The 15,804-nt window shown below is 37.5% G+C and overlaps 1 protein-coding gene across 1 annotated transcript; it reads right to left on the reverse strand.

Moving 5' to 3' along the window:
- Positions 1-2,921: 2,921 nt before the first annotated feature.
- Positions 2,922-13,077, reverse strand: LOC121408564 (large neutral amino acids transporter small subunit 4-like). Its single transcript, XM_041600075.1, has 9 exons — positions 12,804-13,077; positions 12,339-12,462; positions 11,725-11,817; positions 9,929-10,062; positions 9,468-9,626; positions 8,653-8,843; positions 7,847-8,361; positions 7,366-7,563; positions 2,922-5,930 (listed from the first exon to the last, which is right to left on the reverse strand). Exons 1-9 carry the CDS (start codon positions 13,073-13,075, stop codon positions 5,754-5,756), a joined length of 1,863 nt encoding a protein of 620 aa, XP_041456009.1. The 5' UTR covers positions 13,076-13,077; the 3' UTR covers positions 2,922-5,753.
- Positions 13,078-15,804: the final 2,727 nt, after the last annotated feature.

The following is a 15,804-nucleotide window of genomic DNA, read 5'->3' on the forward strand; positions in this document are numbered from 1 at the left end:
GAGTGAGAGGGAAAGAGGTGGGGGAGAGGAAGAGAGAGGTTAGGGGAAGTTCTCGAGAGGGAGGGGGAGGGAGATTTACTGGAAGAGAGAAATGAGAAAAGACACTGGTAGGGAATCATACAAGAACTGAGGGAGTAGAGGTATAGGCATGTATTTGAACCATTAAACAAAATAGATTTGAACTGGATAAATATGTAAGGCAATGGATCTACCTATTCCTTATGATGATAAATATCAGAAAGACAATGAAGTTGGGTGTAAATTACGATGGTCATTTTAACTTTATTGGAAAAATGAGATGGATTTAGAGGCAATCGGTGGTCATTTTCACTCTTAGTATTTGTTGGGATGGATGTTGTAAAGAATACGAATAGGAAATATGTTAGTATTCTTGGGTATATTAAAAATCTAGATAATCTTTTTTTCATTCTGGGTGAGAAACTGGATATCATGCAGCGTTTCATGAACGGACCTTTTGGTTGTTTCATCCAACAAAGTCCAGTTACCATATAGTCAGACACCAGAGCTTATAAGCCAATCAAAACAAGGAAACATTTCAGACAACAAAATATGTTGCTAAAACGCTCCCCATGATTCCAGGTGGGTGTTTCATAAAGCTGTTCGTAAGATACGAATGACTTTACGCACGACTGGTGATCCTTTCTTGTACTATGTGATATCCCTGTATAATTGATTTATGACCTAAGAACATGTTCCAGTCGTTCGTAAAGTTGTGCGTAACTTTACGAACAGCTTTATGAAACACCCAACAGGTGTGATATTTTACGTGGCTTTTAATGTGCGTGATATTGTTTGATATCAAAGAGTTAAGTCGAGTTACTTTCACTGATTTGAAGTCAAACAATGACATTCATGTGCTGTTTTTTGAGGAAAAAAATTTAGGATGTCAATAAAAAAGTTCTTCTGATGGCAATCTATCTCAGATATAAACATTAAACAGCGCCAGCACCCGACTAGTATCTTGACATTCTATTTTCAGAAACGAGCAAGTTCAATAAAGAACACAACCACCAGTCACTGATTCAACATTTTGGTTTTTAATTTGAAATCGCCAAAAGATGGTGATTACTTCAACATAAAAGAAGGGATATTTCAGCAGTGGGTTGGCCTAAGTGATTGATTTCTGCCTGTGTGTTAACATTATGTCCATCTCTACTGAACAATCTCTTTATCAACTGGATAAGTGTCCGCGAGGGCGGATCTAATATTTCTTAAAAAGAGGGGGCATATTCTTACCTTACCCTCTTTAAAATCCTCCCCCATGTTGGGGCATCTTGGTCTAGTTGTTAAGACTTCCGTCTTTCAATCTGAGGGACGTGGGTTCGATTCCCAGCTATGGCATGTTTTCCTTCAGCAAGAAATTTACCCACATTGTGCTGCGCTCAACCCAGGTGAGGTAAATGGGGACCGGCAAGAAGTAATTCTTCAAAAAGCTGTGACCACCGGAATAGGTAGACTAGCTTATAGTGGGGGTGATATAGGAGCGCCTTGAGCACCTAGTAAATAAATATATAAATCCTATATTATTATTACCTCCCAATGCTCCCACCCCCTGAACGAACCAGAATGCAATCGTTAAAAACTGTCGCCACCCCCCCTGCCCCAAACCTGATAGCCATTATTTCACGCACCCTCCGACGGCATATTTTTTATATGGATTCATCATTCATTATGAAACAAAAATGAATGTATTCATCTTATATGAAATGGGGGCAGTTGCTCGCATGTGAAGTCCTACCTCTCAGTCTGCAAGTCTTTGACGGATTTTCGAAAACCCTTTTATACTTTCATTTCAACCAACAAATATCAGAGTGGATTTCTCCTTAAATCAACATCTCTGGCCACTGTAATCATGATCAACATCGGAATCATCATCGTAATCATATTTCACATTTCAATCTTATATATACGTATGACCACTGGTAAGAATCATCAAAAAGGTCGTTCAATCAATTAAAGCATTGTTACAGCCGGCCGGTAAGAAACCAAGGTCATCTACATTACGGCATCACAGTGTCACTCATCTTTGAGCACCATCGCAATCCTCATTATCGTAAAGGGAGCTGCAGTATCAGCATCAGCATCACCGTCAACATCAAACTCATGGCCACTACCAAAACCATTATCTTTATCATCACCATCTTCATTTCATATAACCTCCAATCATCATCTCCGTCATCACAATCGTAACCTTAATACCACCGCCACAACATTACCACCACCACCACCACAGACGATCATCATAACCATCATCATCACTATCATCATCATCATCGTCATCATCATCACTACTACCACCACCAGTCCACCACCACAGACGATCATCATAACCATCACTATCATCATCACCACCACCACCACCACCACAGACGATTATCATAATCATCATCACCACCACCAACACCACAGACGATCATCATTACCATCATCTTCACTATCATCATCCTCATCACCATCACCACCACCACAGACGATCATCATCACCACCACCACCACCACCACAGACGATCATCATAACCATCATCATCACCACCACCCCAGACGATCATAACCATCATCACCAAATTCATTATCATCATTATCACTATCATCACCACTACCACCACCACACAGACGACCATCATTACCATCATCATCACCATTATCATCATCATCACCATCATCATCACAATAACTGTACCTACCACCATCATATCCACCACCCGACATCATTATCACCACCATAACATTTATCATGAACGTGGCTGTCACCAACACCATCAACAAATCGTCACTACAATAATTTATTATCAACATCCTTTAAACAAGTTTTTTTTCTGACAACACACACACACATTAATCTACTCCAAACATTCCCCCATACACAACCAAAGTACGACACCAACTCTAATGTCGATTATACCTTGCCAATATAGAACTACTTCTTTTTTATTACATCTTCAAAAATGTATGATACACGTGGATATATATTCAGACATATCAAACCAAGATAGACCACCGATTTGCTATTGACACAGAGTATCAACAGCAACACAGAACAAAGTCTTTGTTTGCTCTGGAACAGCTTAGGGTCTGTCAAGAACTGTCATAAATAGAAAAGCTCTCAAAGTTAATGATCTATTTCAGGTGTTGCTTGTAAAAATAAATGTCGAGGATTTATAAATAGTTACTTTGTGAAATCCATCTCTTAATTTTTTCCCCTTGCCTTCCCAACCACTGCTTGGCTGGGTGCGGAAGAGTAACAAATCACACGCCTGCATCTGCTCATTACTCCACATATAAAAAAAGTCATTTGGTTACATCTAGCATTCATGAATTTGTAAACAAAGAGCTCAACAAATGCCATTTCAAATACTGTTTATATAAAAATAATCTTAGATAGCATACATGAACATCGTCAAAGTCAAAGAAGTCGGGATATCTTTAAAATCGGATCAGAACATGATGCAAACATTAATCAGCACACAGATTTTATTCTGTTCAAATCTAACAAAAGAGGAACCTAAGAATCACACAACACACATGTATCTAAAAAAAAGCCTACGAATTGCACTTTCTTCCTACCACTAAATACAAAATGCAAACCAAAGTATAATTCATACCCCTGAATCATACAAGATACAATAACCTTAAGTTACGAATACAAATCTTCGGTTTAAGACCTTTAAACTCGTGTAGTTATGAAATGCTGCTTTATTCCGGGCCCAGCTGTAACACTTGTGCAAATTGATTATGTTGAATTTTTCAATTCCTTGCATTATCTTTACGCGTTATCAATTATTGAAATCACTTTTAAAATTGCAAAACTTTGTGGGGTACACAAAGCTGAAGGGAACAAATTCTTGCGACCGATCATTGTTATCGGATCAAACCACTTCCCCCTTAATCAGCCTCTTAAAGGTGAGCTCTATTCCATCTATAATGTACAAATCATTGTAATGATGTAATTTTCTTGTCCCCCTCTTGTTAATTCCCTCCCTCAAATCGATATAGAGATTTCAAATTTATTGTACTTTATCAAGTCCTTTCCTTCACTCAAGGGCTAGCTGGCATCACAAAGATTTTTTTTGTATTAATTAAAAGTCAATTGCAACAATCTTTAATGGGAAGTTTGTTATCAAGTTCATGGGTCTCAACCTGGTAGCTGTGACATGATGGAATGCACAAGAAGTTATTCACACTTAATATGCCAGAAAGACTAAGAATACATTTATTTACCTTCTAGCTGTTAAAATATATACAGCATAACCTTGCACTAAAATAAACCAATATTTTGAATGCATAAATATAATGTTCCCATTAGAATTTGAGGTTAACTGTATGTATCCATGGGCAATGTAAGTCATGGTTCCAAATGAGGATGAGGATAAAGTCAACATCATAGAATAAGTTAATGAAATGACAAAAACATATTTACCATTAAATACGCATGCCTTTTTTATCCAAATTTTTCTACATTAAGAGAACTATTCCCGGTCAAATTACTTCCACCACAATACAAAAATGTTGTCATGTATATAGCAATGAATTTATACAGAACAAAAAAAAATCAACATTCAAACATCTGCAGCATATTAAGGTACAAAACCGTTTATATTTGGGCATGCTTTTAAGACTTTCTTAATCTGCAATGCTACTTTTGCATGTTTTATCCCATAATTCATTCCATAGGCAGATAAATCTCAGTCATGTAAAGCAAATTATTTCTGTTTCTCCATGCGTTGTGCAAATTATGTATACTTTGAATTATTCACACACTCTAATGACTTGAATATTTTAAACACTAAGCCTGTGATGAAGTCTTGGACTTCAAGGCACAAACATGTAGTCTGCTTTCATCCAATATGCATCGCTCTTAAACCAGCTTGACATTTGAGCCATTCAACATTCTGACCTGAGCTACTATGCAACACACAAAAAAATATATTAAATGTTGATCACCCATGAATAGGCATGTCTACTTTACCAGGTATACATGTCCCTTATTCAAGCAACATATTTCTTAATTCACACACTTGTTAGTTGTGCATGTTATACTCATGCACATAAATGAAGATTTGCTACATATAGAATATACATGTTCAACAATGTATTCTTGGAAACTTGCAATATAACTTTAGACACCTGGAAGCAACAGACCCTTCACCTTATATAGCTTGAAATGAAATAAAAGTTCTTAGAGGATATTATTCAAATAGAAAAGTTGATTATTGTCAATATGTCATGATATAATAAATCCTTTGTATCATCTGAACTTAAGAGGGAGATGGCTTATAAGCCGTAAGGTAAGTAGAATATGTGGCAAGTTGTTATAGACACAAAGAAATATTTCTTAATTGTTCAATAAATAGAGGATCTGTCCTGCACATCAATACTCTGCCTCTCATGAATCTTCAACAAGCAGGCCATACTTGAATTCTGGAAAAACATGCAATTCATTTGCATCTTTTTAAGTCGAGTCCAGCGTGCATGAGAGCTCCTTGAAACCTTTTGGATCTTGGAATACTTTTGCAGGCTTTAACAGTTCATCAACAAGGACACACTATGGCTGCAAGTCGGCCACCCGATCACCAAATACTTTTGAGACTCTCTACAGTCTATAAGGGTCCACCGATGTCTCTCTATTCTCCACCAAGCATAACTAATCAATGGATGCCCTCTGCCATGAGAATAACCAGAATGGTGTCTCGGTGTCAAGTCCTTCAAACCGTCAGAGAGAAATCTCTCTTCATTCAGACATGTTCAGGAACAGTTTCCAGGGCACTCTTGCTGGTAGGCGACCTGATGAGTTTCTGTTCATCGGGCTCCTGCTCATTCTTCTGTTCCCTTCGAAGCTTCTTGGCGAGGTAGAACATGTAGGCTGGAAGACCAAAGTTGAGCACAGACAGTGCCAACATCACAACATTTACCTGGAGAGAGAACAAAAGAGAAATATGAAAACATTACATGAGTTTTTAATGATCCATTAGAAGGCAAAGTTTACCCAAGGCTTGGGCATTACAAGAATAAAATCTTATTGATGATTTAACGGAAGCATGAATTAACTTTAAAGGGAATTTTTCAAAATCTTGTTCTTATTGTAACGCTTCCTAATCCCGCATAAAACTTTTCATCCTTTGCCCATAGGATGGTGACCCAAAAAAGCAGTGTCATTGGTAAGTCTTTTGTCAGTTCGGCTTGAAGTTACATGTACTTCCACAAAGACCTATCAATGTTAGTCTGCAAGAACCTAGATAATGCAGGGAATAATCAGCTGTTGTCCTTTGATAAAGGTCAGGAAAAGGTGTTTCTCTCTTGTTAGAAAGTCAAACAACCCATCTTTAAACTATTGAATTTGGCCTTGTTATTCTCAGCTATTGTTGCCCCCCAAAGCAATGATAAACTCAGGAAGTCTGTGGACAAGATTTTTTACTCTCACAAAAAAAGTGATTAAGATCAGTTCTTTTTGTAAGCATAGAAGACTTTAGCTATCATACCCAGAAATTCCATCGATGAAAAGTTATAAAACTTATGCACATTCATTGTAAAACTGATCACAATGATCACCATGAATACTATATTGACCTTGACAGGGGAATGTTCAAACGCTACTCTAAAATTTTACCAGCTAATTGAAAGTACTATAACCCGGCATACTAGGATTCAAAGCAATATAGTCCATTAACAGGAAAAGAAAGCCGGTTCCTGAATACTTTTCCAAATGATGTGATTTCCACTATCAGTGCCTTTTCGATGCCCAGACCTGTCAAACTGTTTACATTCCAAGTTTTTTCCCCTCCTGTCACCCACACTTGTTCCATAACAACACCAAGCTTCCTTTTTATTGTTCTCCTGTGTTTGGGTTTTCCGAATGAACTCGAACCACAGTTGGGGGATATCATTCTTACTGGCCCTTTAGAATGCATTGTGGCAAGTATTGATATTACAAATATCCGCAAGAGCCACACCTACTGAGTAAACTGATTTTTCCATGATCAAAATACAGATCACAATGTCAAGTGGTAAAGTCAAAGTGATCTGGTTACGAGTGCGGCAAGATCTTTAATGCAGGTCAATTTCGGCAGAGTGTGGAGTTGATCATTGCCACACTATGAAATTCAAATACTCCCCCCAACTAGTCCTGTTACTAGTATATTGTAAGGAGCTTACAAAAAATTGATTCAGGTTAATATTTGGCAAATGGGTAGTGACCCATAATAACTAAACTTAAGAATAGTTACAAAATAAGGCATAATATGTCATTCTTAAACCTGATTGAATGACCAATGAAATATAAAAGATCGGAGATCAACTGGCACTATGAAATACAACATTGTGAAAATTGTTCAAATCAAGAATACTTACATAGAAAGGGTCGCCATTGAGTGGGCCCTCTATCGTAATGAAGATAGGGTACTGTAGAAGTGTTGCACAAGCCGAAATGAGGGATTGGAGACCAATGAGACGGCCGACCTGAGGGGCTGGGTAAGTGATTGCGTAGAGCCCACACACAGCTGAATGAATAAACCCTCGGATCACAGTATGAAGGATGAAGCTAAGAATCTGTAGAAGTATAAATGTAGCAAAATTTGTTGATATTCAAATTGTGATATTGTTTTATATATCCATTTACACAGCTAGTTGTGTTGTAAAATCTTAGTTTAAAAACTTTAACAATAACTGGAAATGATGAATTTCAGAATTATAGTTTAATGATCTTTATTTAGACTTTCAATCAATCTGACGTTTGAGTTTGCCTTTTCTCACATATTGTATGTAGGACACAAGATAGATAGAATTAGAAGGCAGAATTTCACGAGAATGAAAACAAGACAAGAGTACTCACTTGAAGTTGGAGGTTTGGTATTAAGACAGTGACGCCAAAGAACATGATGAGAACACTTGTAATGAAGAAGGCATAGCTTGAATTATAGAGTTTCCTGATCTTTAGACTCATCGGTGGCTTTGGGTTCGTGCTGTCGCTGCTAGAAGTACTGGATGTGCTTGGATGCCTCTGCTTTGTTGATACTGCTCCATTTCCATTCATTCCATTCAGTCCCAGTTCAACATCGCCACTTGTGCTGCCAAGTCTCTTAGCGTGTCCATTTCCAACCGACCCATTGCTCTGTCTCCTGGCTTCTCCATTCAAGAAAGAAAGACTAATGATGCTTGGGCGCTTGGACTCGCCGCTAATGGAACCGGGTCTCTTGGATGTACTCTCGCGACGACTGGAGCGTCGTTCCCGGTCTTTGGCTGCTTGGAGAACCTCCTTGATCTTGAAGTCCATGACTAAACCAATCAGAGGGCTGGTGAAAAGGCACATCAACTGCATCATACCAAAGATGTAGATGTACTGATCCACTGTTGAGAAAAAGAAAATGAGAAGACTATCAATATAAGGGCAAAAGAGAAAAAACCAAATCCATTGCCTTATAACATTAGTGTCAATGAATAAAAGTTTCTAAACTTATTTACTAGATCCCAATTGCATTTCTTCCTAGAAATTTCATATATCCCAACACAAAGATGAAAGCAACTGCTTGCAAGAATTGGCCTTTGCTAATAAACTAGTACATCAAATTTCTTTTGATTCTGTTTCATGGACAATACCAAAAGCTAGTTCCTTCATTGGTATATAGGATAAGAGCTTACCTTTGTCTACGTCATTGCCACTGACAAGCTGAAGCATTTGAGTTAGGGAACCGATGAAGAACAGAAGACGAAGTTGGGTGATGCACATGACAATAAGAGAGAGAATGTAGATAGGACTGCAGACAGAATAAAGCAGGGTGTTTTCCTTCTTCTTCTTCTTGCGCTCTTTCAGCTCAATGGCAAGGTTCAATCTGTGAAAAAATAGAAGAGAAACACAAGATTGAAAATGCAATCTTACCAAGTGATGCCCAGGGGAGCATTTCTTGAAGTCTACAAGTATGAACTTCTTGCGCATTGCTTCAAAACATACAAATACTTTTTTTAACATAATAATAATTTTGGTGGCAGCGGTGGGAACCACTCAGTATAGGATTTAAAAAAACTGCCTGAGCTCTAAGTTAGTGGAAATCTTGTCAAAACACATAGTTCAATGTGATGTCTGAAAATTTTTGTAAAGTGCAAAACATCAATCCCACTGCTGCCACCAAAATATACAGTTACACCAAAATGGTCCTAGATTTGAAAAAAAATTGAAAATGGTACCCGTACTTGATGTAAAAAAATAAATTGAATCCATAAAACAAATATACCACTTGGATTTCACTTAATTTCAATTTTCTCTTCATTGCAGCTTTATGCTCAACAAAGCATACCTTAAAATATTATAGAAGCAATTCATATTCAGATACTTCAAACATTTTTACTGAGGCAACAATACTTTAGGCGAAGATTATAAATGAACTTCTACTACCAAACAATGGCGTTACAGGCCTACTAAAATGTAAGCGGAACCTATGAAGAAAATTCACACTTACTGTGAAGAGTAGATCTTGCTTCCTTTGCGAATCATAGTCTGTTTGGCTTCTTCAGCAGCTTCATCAGTTACACTTAGCTTGCGTCCAACATTGGTTACCATAGAATAGAACTGCTTGCCAGTGACTTTGTGGTTAACCTTCAAAATCTGCCAATGCATTCTGTAGACAAAGAGCATAACATTGAAATATATTTATGTTTCATGGGAGATAAAAACGTTACATATCAGTGCTATTGATAATTTCCTGCATTCCTTTTCAATCAAGATGAACAGATCATACAATTATGCATTAGCACTGTATCATGATAAATCAATACAATTTTTGAGTTGGGTTTCAAATACAATAAGTTATCAAGTTCACAAGCACAGAATTTCATATTAGTTTTAACACTACCAAACATCCTCCATCATAGAGAAACATTTCACAAGAAATTAAGAATGTTGATGGTGATAATGTCTTACCCGAAAGCTGATCCTTCAGGATCTGGGATGGGTTCTTTGGGGATGTTAATGTAGCAGTTAATGATGACAAATAATGTAGCTATTGCTAGACCAGTGAACATGGCTTGTCTGCTCACACCTACATCATAGAGACCCTTTAATATGAGTGAAAAGAAGAAAAAACAAACATTATTTTTCTGGATGTAACAAGATGGATGCTCCTTTCATGAAGCCAAGGGGGTAAATATGTTCAGTATTCATTGTGTTGAACATCTTACCATTTTGAAGTCCTCATTTCAAACCCACTTTCTTTAATAGCTAGATTTAGATCTCAGATTCTTTAAAAGATGTCTCTTCAGAACCAGCTAGGCAGAGTGAAATCGAGGTCCCCTACTCACTATAGGGCAATTCCATAATTTATGTATGTCCGACCCCCTATACTTGGGACCTTCATAAAATTTTCTGTCTCTGATTTCTGGTTCTTTTGACAGTCTGCAATGTTCTTGAAGGACCATGACTTGGTCAGTATATGAAGTGAAGTAAGACTTGAGACAAATTGGGGTCGGATGTACAAATAAGTTCATTTTATGGAATTGCCCTATAGTTGAATAATAAAGCCTCATACTTTTCACTTGTCTTGTGCCATAGTAGTCTATTCAAGATGATACCAGAACATTCACATGTTCAATGAATTACTTTCTTCTCTTCTGTAAATAAAATATATACACCTGACTGATGATCTACTTGTTTGACCTATATTCGAACCAAATTCTCATCCCATACTTAATTCATCATTATTTGCATCCCCAGGATTTGCCCAGGAAAGCATAAGGCAGGACAAAGTCATCCAAGTTGGCACATGTACTGTAAGCCAAGGGATTGTGACCTTTTGAATGAAACAGTGCTGCTTATTTCCTGTCTTGTCTCAAAAGCTTGGCAAAGAATTGCAAGTGAAACAGCTGATTTGGGGGATTCATTTTAATTTCCTCAAAAACATTGAGCAAAACTGAACTGTACGCACTTCTCATAGAAAACAAGAGCACTTCCCTTTTCCTGTCTGCACAGAATCCGTCACGTGTTGTATTCAGAAATCTTCAACTTTTTAAACTTCGATTTTCTAAATTTTGTGTATTTCATTGCATTTGCACTTTCTTTCTTATTCATATCTAATTCATCAGATATGTATATATTCTTATCTCATTCATTTCTATAAAACTTGTTCATATAATTTGGCTGAAGAAAGTATTTTTCCATTATTCTTTAACATCATCGATAATCGTCTGCATTCAATAATGCTCCTACAAGTACTGGAAAAATAAATAATCAGAACAATGACATCAAGACTTTAGTGAACTAATTTCCAATCACACAATCACCTCCTGAACTATCAACAGTGCAGATGTTGTACAGTGCCCATCATTTCACCTCTACCTGTTGCACTTTATTTTCCTTCATCTATTTCCTGACAGGTCATGCCCTTCTTTCTGATCAGCTGTGGCCACAAGGTGATCAAAGTGCAAAGTCTGATTTGAATGGGTTGTTCAACGCCCATAGATTAGAAGCATGAACTACTACTTCCTTATCAGCTGATTTGGGCTTCCAATAATTATGTAACGAGGGGGGGGGGCTACGTTTGGCTTTCTCAGGACACATGAACTGCGTCATCCGATGCTTATGTAACAGATCTAATTCTCGGAAAGACAGCTTAAGATATAATGCATTCAGCTCATCAATCCCCTTGAATTTTGAGCCCTCGCACAATGGCAAAATAAAGAGTCGTAGAAAAAAACACAGGATATACCACAAAATATATTCACCTTTAGGATGAGGAACAAGATGGCTGCCGATGCGTATGAACCAATGTTGAGACTGATCACTGTAGATCTCTTTGTACCAAACAAATTGGCAACCTAGGAGAAACAAAGAAGTCAAATAATATATATCGGTTTCTATTCAAGCACTAAAATGTAACGGGAAACAAAGCATTTCTTCCCTTTTTACCCAAATCATATATCTAGCAAATTTTCTCCCTTTCATTTATACGATGAATGTTTGCGTCTCTGCAATGAATGTTATTTTTTTTAATATCACTGCCTTCATTTGTCGACCATCATTCTAAAATTGGTAATTGTTGATCATATTTATCATCACGTTAATTTTCCTGACATGGTATTCAAAGTGCAATTTATGCTTAAGTATAAATCAAACTCATTCATCTAAAAAATTCCCGCTCAAATATGAAAAAAGTGTAACGATATTCTAGGATTGATCCATTGACAGTAATTGCTTACTTATTAAAATACTGAAGAAATGGAAGCTTTAAAGTAGCATTCATCTACAAGTACTATGAGATACCAAACTGGAAGCATTGGCATTCAAATTGGTTGAGATTCGGGGGGGGGGGGGATAACCTGTAAAATGCGATGCCTACCTGAAATGATGTAAAGGTGATCATGATACCTCCGACTCCATTGAGAGATACGGCAGGGATAATCATCTCTGACAGTTCAACAGGTGTCCAGCCAAAGATCAGGCAGGACGCAATGAACATGATTCTGTGAGTGAAATAAATAAGTCATAAATAATAATTCAATCTTATACATAGACAATACACAACACCTGACATTGGTAAACTTACTTCAACTTCACTTTAGAATTTGGACAATTGCTTTTAACAGGAAACCAACAGATGGGGGTGTTAAATTCTTGTGAAGACAGACTTTATTTCAAAATATATTTTCTTTCTTAAGAGTGAAGGAAATGATATTCACATTGCCAATGCATTTATGACTGAGGTGTACTCAACCAATTGTACACTTTCTTTCAAGTATGCGATGTCATTTCCAATATGGCCAGGAATAGGATTCCATTTGTGAAGATAACAAATATTACTTACGCTCCGACCATTCTTAGCAATCTGCAACCAAACTTGTCCATAGCCATTCCTATAGGGAATGTCAGACCGCTTAGCAAGAAAGACCCGATCGTGAAGGCCAAATTCAGCGCTTCGTCTTGGGCAGAACATCGTGGGTAGGTTGGTCGTCCGAAATTTTCTGGACTCGGTGTCATCGTGCCAGTGGCATCGTACATTATCGTGGTACCCTCTTCATCGTCATATTGCACTTCAGTCTCGTTTTCCATACCGTCATATAAGGTAGAATTTTCCATGTCCTCTGTTTACAAAAAAAAAGGAATACATAATTTACTTTTATAAGCACCAACATAATTCAGAATATAAATTCATACACTTTATTGACAGAGGGAAAAATATAGGCATGATTTGTCAATATCATAGTTGTTTATCATTCATATTGCCTTTACGGCAGACAAAGTAAAATATCAAGTTGTAGACAAATGCATTGTCATCAAGCAAAGAAAGGATATTAGTTCAATACAAAACTTGTTCTCTGCATGGGGCCTTTCTCTTCATAGATCCACTCATCATATTTTTTCTGAGAATCGGCTATTTAAAATTATGATGGATTGGTAATATCAAGAATTCCATAACTAGGCCTATATTGATCACCTTCATTTTTTTACTTAACAAAGTATTCTGTATATTTCAAGCTAAATCTAGCATGAAAGAGCAAGCAAAACCATACAAACTTGGTTCTCCCAATTTATTGCAACAGGGAGTATGTTATGGAATGAAGTAGGGCAGGTCAAGTGCATTCTGACCAAATGGTTATATTATGCCTCCCTCTCCTTTGATCTCACTGTCCTTAGATACCCCCCCCCCTCAAGCAGTAAACCATTGCAAAATGTAAACAAACACCATGAAAAAGAGTCTCCTAGCTGCCTTTACATCCCCATTTCTCTCTCCCTTTCTCTCGAACCAATAACAAACTGTTCCCCCATCCAGGGTTTATGTACACCCTTGTAGATCACCTTCACCTAGGGTACTTTGTAAGTTAATTCATGCACACACTGAGCGAGCGCTACTTGCATGCACACAAACACAACCTCGCACAAAGACCCATATTTTCAAGCTCTCTGATTGGCTTGCTAGGAAGGCCATTCTCTTCATCTTATTTACATAATCACTCCAGCTGGAGGTCTTAGGAGAAAGCTATTGGCTGGGGAGGGTAGACCCGCCTTCTCTCTTTCCACATCAAAACAACAACATTGGGGAGAGCTATAAATCCATGTCAACATGTTGATATAAGAATAGAATATTCCCAATGCATCTTTGTTTCCATTCTCACATGTGCAAGCCTCTGCATTCAAATCATATTCATGAGCCCAATAAGCACAACCCACTCCACATAATCAGCACACTGTTCTAGTACCCCTAACATTTTAAATGCATTATGATAATTATTGGAGAGCCTGCCAGTACTTGGAAATGTGAGCTATTCCCGACTGTGCATGTATGCTACCATGCAATGCAGCAAACACGTGAACATAATTTAGAGCAGTGTTTCTACATGATGTTGCAGGTATTACCTGTAATCCTCTTCATGTGGGTCATACTTGCATTTCCAAAGGGTTTTATATATTCCACTATTAATAAAAACATACCGCCATCACTCTGAATACAATGGGAGTTTAGAAAACCCCTCTTTCACCATATCATCTATGGACAAGACTTAGAAATTCATTACATTTCATTTATACCATGGTCACATTTGCTCTACGGCGGCTGTACACGAGTCGAAAACAGCCGTTTCAACACTTTTTGTACCAACTACATAGGTGGTTTGAATTAAAATAAAAAAAAAACCGCTGTTTTCAACTCGCCATAGAGCAAATGTGACCATGGTATTATTGACATCTCCAACATTTACTGTTTTGTTCTATACATCTTGATACATAATCAAAAGAACAAGCAAATTGTATATAAAGATAAATATTCAAACAGGTTGAAAATGTATGAGACTGCTGAAAAGCGGAGCTGAATAACTATGGACACAAATTCAGTATTTTCTATCCTTGATTACACAAATCATACTTTCTTTCATCATTTCCTTGAACAGTTGATTTCATTGTTCAGAATTTCTCTGACCAGATGCAAAGCTAGAGGGTAATCCTACCTTGGCTTGCCTGGATGGGTGGTAAACACAAGATCAATGCCCTGACCTGGATGCAATAAGCTCCACCCCCAATCCCCCCCCCTCCTCCCTTCCAACAACATTGATCCCTGGCAGGTTGGCCAATGGCACAGACGCACTAGGGTAAATTTGACCATAGAAACTATGACCAGCCAAGTGTTACACAGTCAATTCTGGTAACTTATCATAAGGTTTAGATACAGCTAATCTTGCACAAGAAAAAATGAAAATGCACAAGCTAAAATTATGTACAAAATTAATATTCTGGTTGCAGTACTTAAGTCCAGGTCACCAGAGAGTAACTAGAACCATTCGTTGATCTGTCCACACATGTATGCAAACTGGAATAAATAAACACCACTGGCCTTTGTCCAGATACACCACCCCTGCTGACAAAAATGGACTTGTCCTGTGGGAGGTAGATTGTATGCTAATTAGGGTTTTAAAGAGAGGCTGAGCATGTCAACAACATCTCATTTCGATAGTTGTATGTGGAAATGTTGACAAGTCCCAGCAAGAACACCAGGGACAAAAAATGAATTATTGCAGTGCTTTTGAATCCAAAACATCAGAAGATAATAATAGGCATCTAAGTTTACTTTGTAGCAAGCTTGAGGAAAGTTTAAGCAGTATCTATTCAACAGACCTGGATAGCTGACCTGAGCCAAAAGCCAATGAGCTCTTTTCGAATTCAGCCAGTCAGTGAATTTATAGCCCCATTAATTTTGATATCTTGTTTGTCACTAAGAAATGAGGGCCCCAAGCAGAGTAATTCTGTTTACCAACAATATCTGTGCTAATTCACAAGTTGATGTTTACTTCACAGATGTACAAGTGATTCTCATT

The sequence above is a fragment of the Lytechinus variegatus genome, chromosome 2 (assembly GCF_018143015.1).
Source record: "Lytechinus variegatus isolate NC3 chromosome 2, Lvar_3.0, whole genome shotgun sequence".
NCBI classification, from domain to species: Eukaryota; Metazoa; Echinodermata; class Echinoidea; order Temnopleuroida; family Toxopneustidae; genus Lytechinus; species Lytechinus variegatus.

Coding starts and splice junctions, on each gene's coding strand:
- LOC121408564 (XM_041600075.1), bottom strand. CDS start 13,075: ATGGAAAATTCTACCTTATATGACGGTATGGAAAACGAGACTGAAGTG. Junction 12,463..12,803: donor TTGCTAAGAATGGTCGGAGC/GTAAGTAATATT, acceptor TTTCACTCACAG/AATCATGTTCATTGCGTCCT. Junction 10,063..11,724: donor TCTTGTTCCTCATCCTAAAG/GTGAATATATTT, acceptor CTCATATTAAAG/GGTCTCTATGATGTAGGTGT.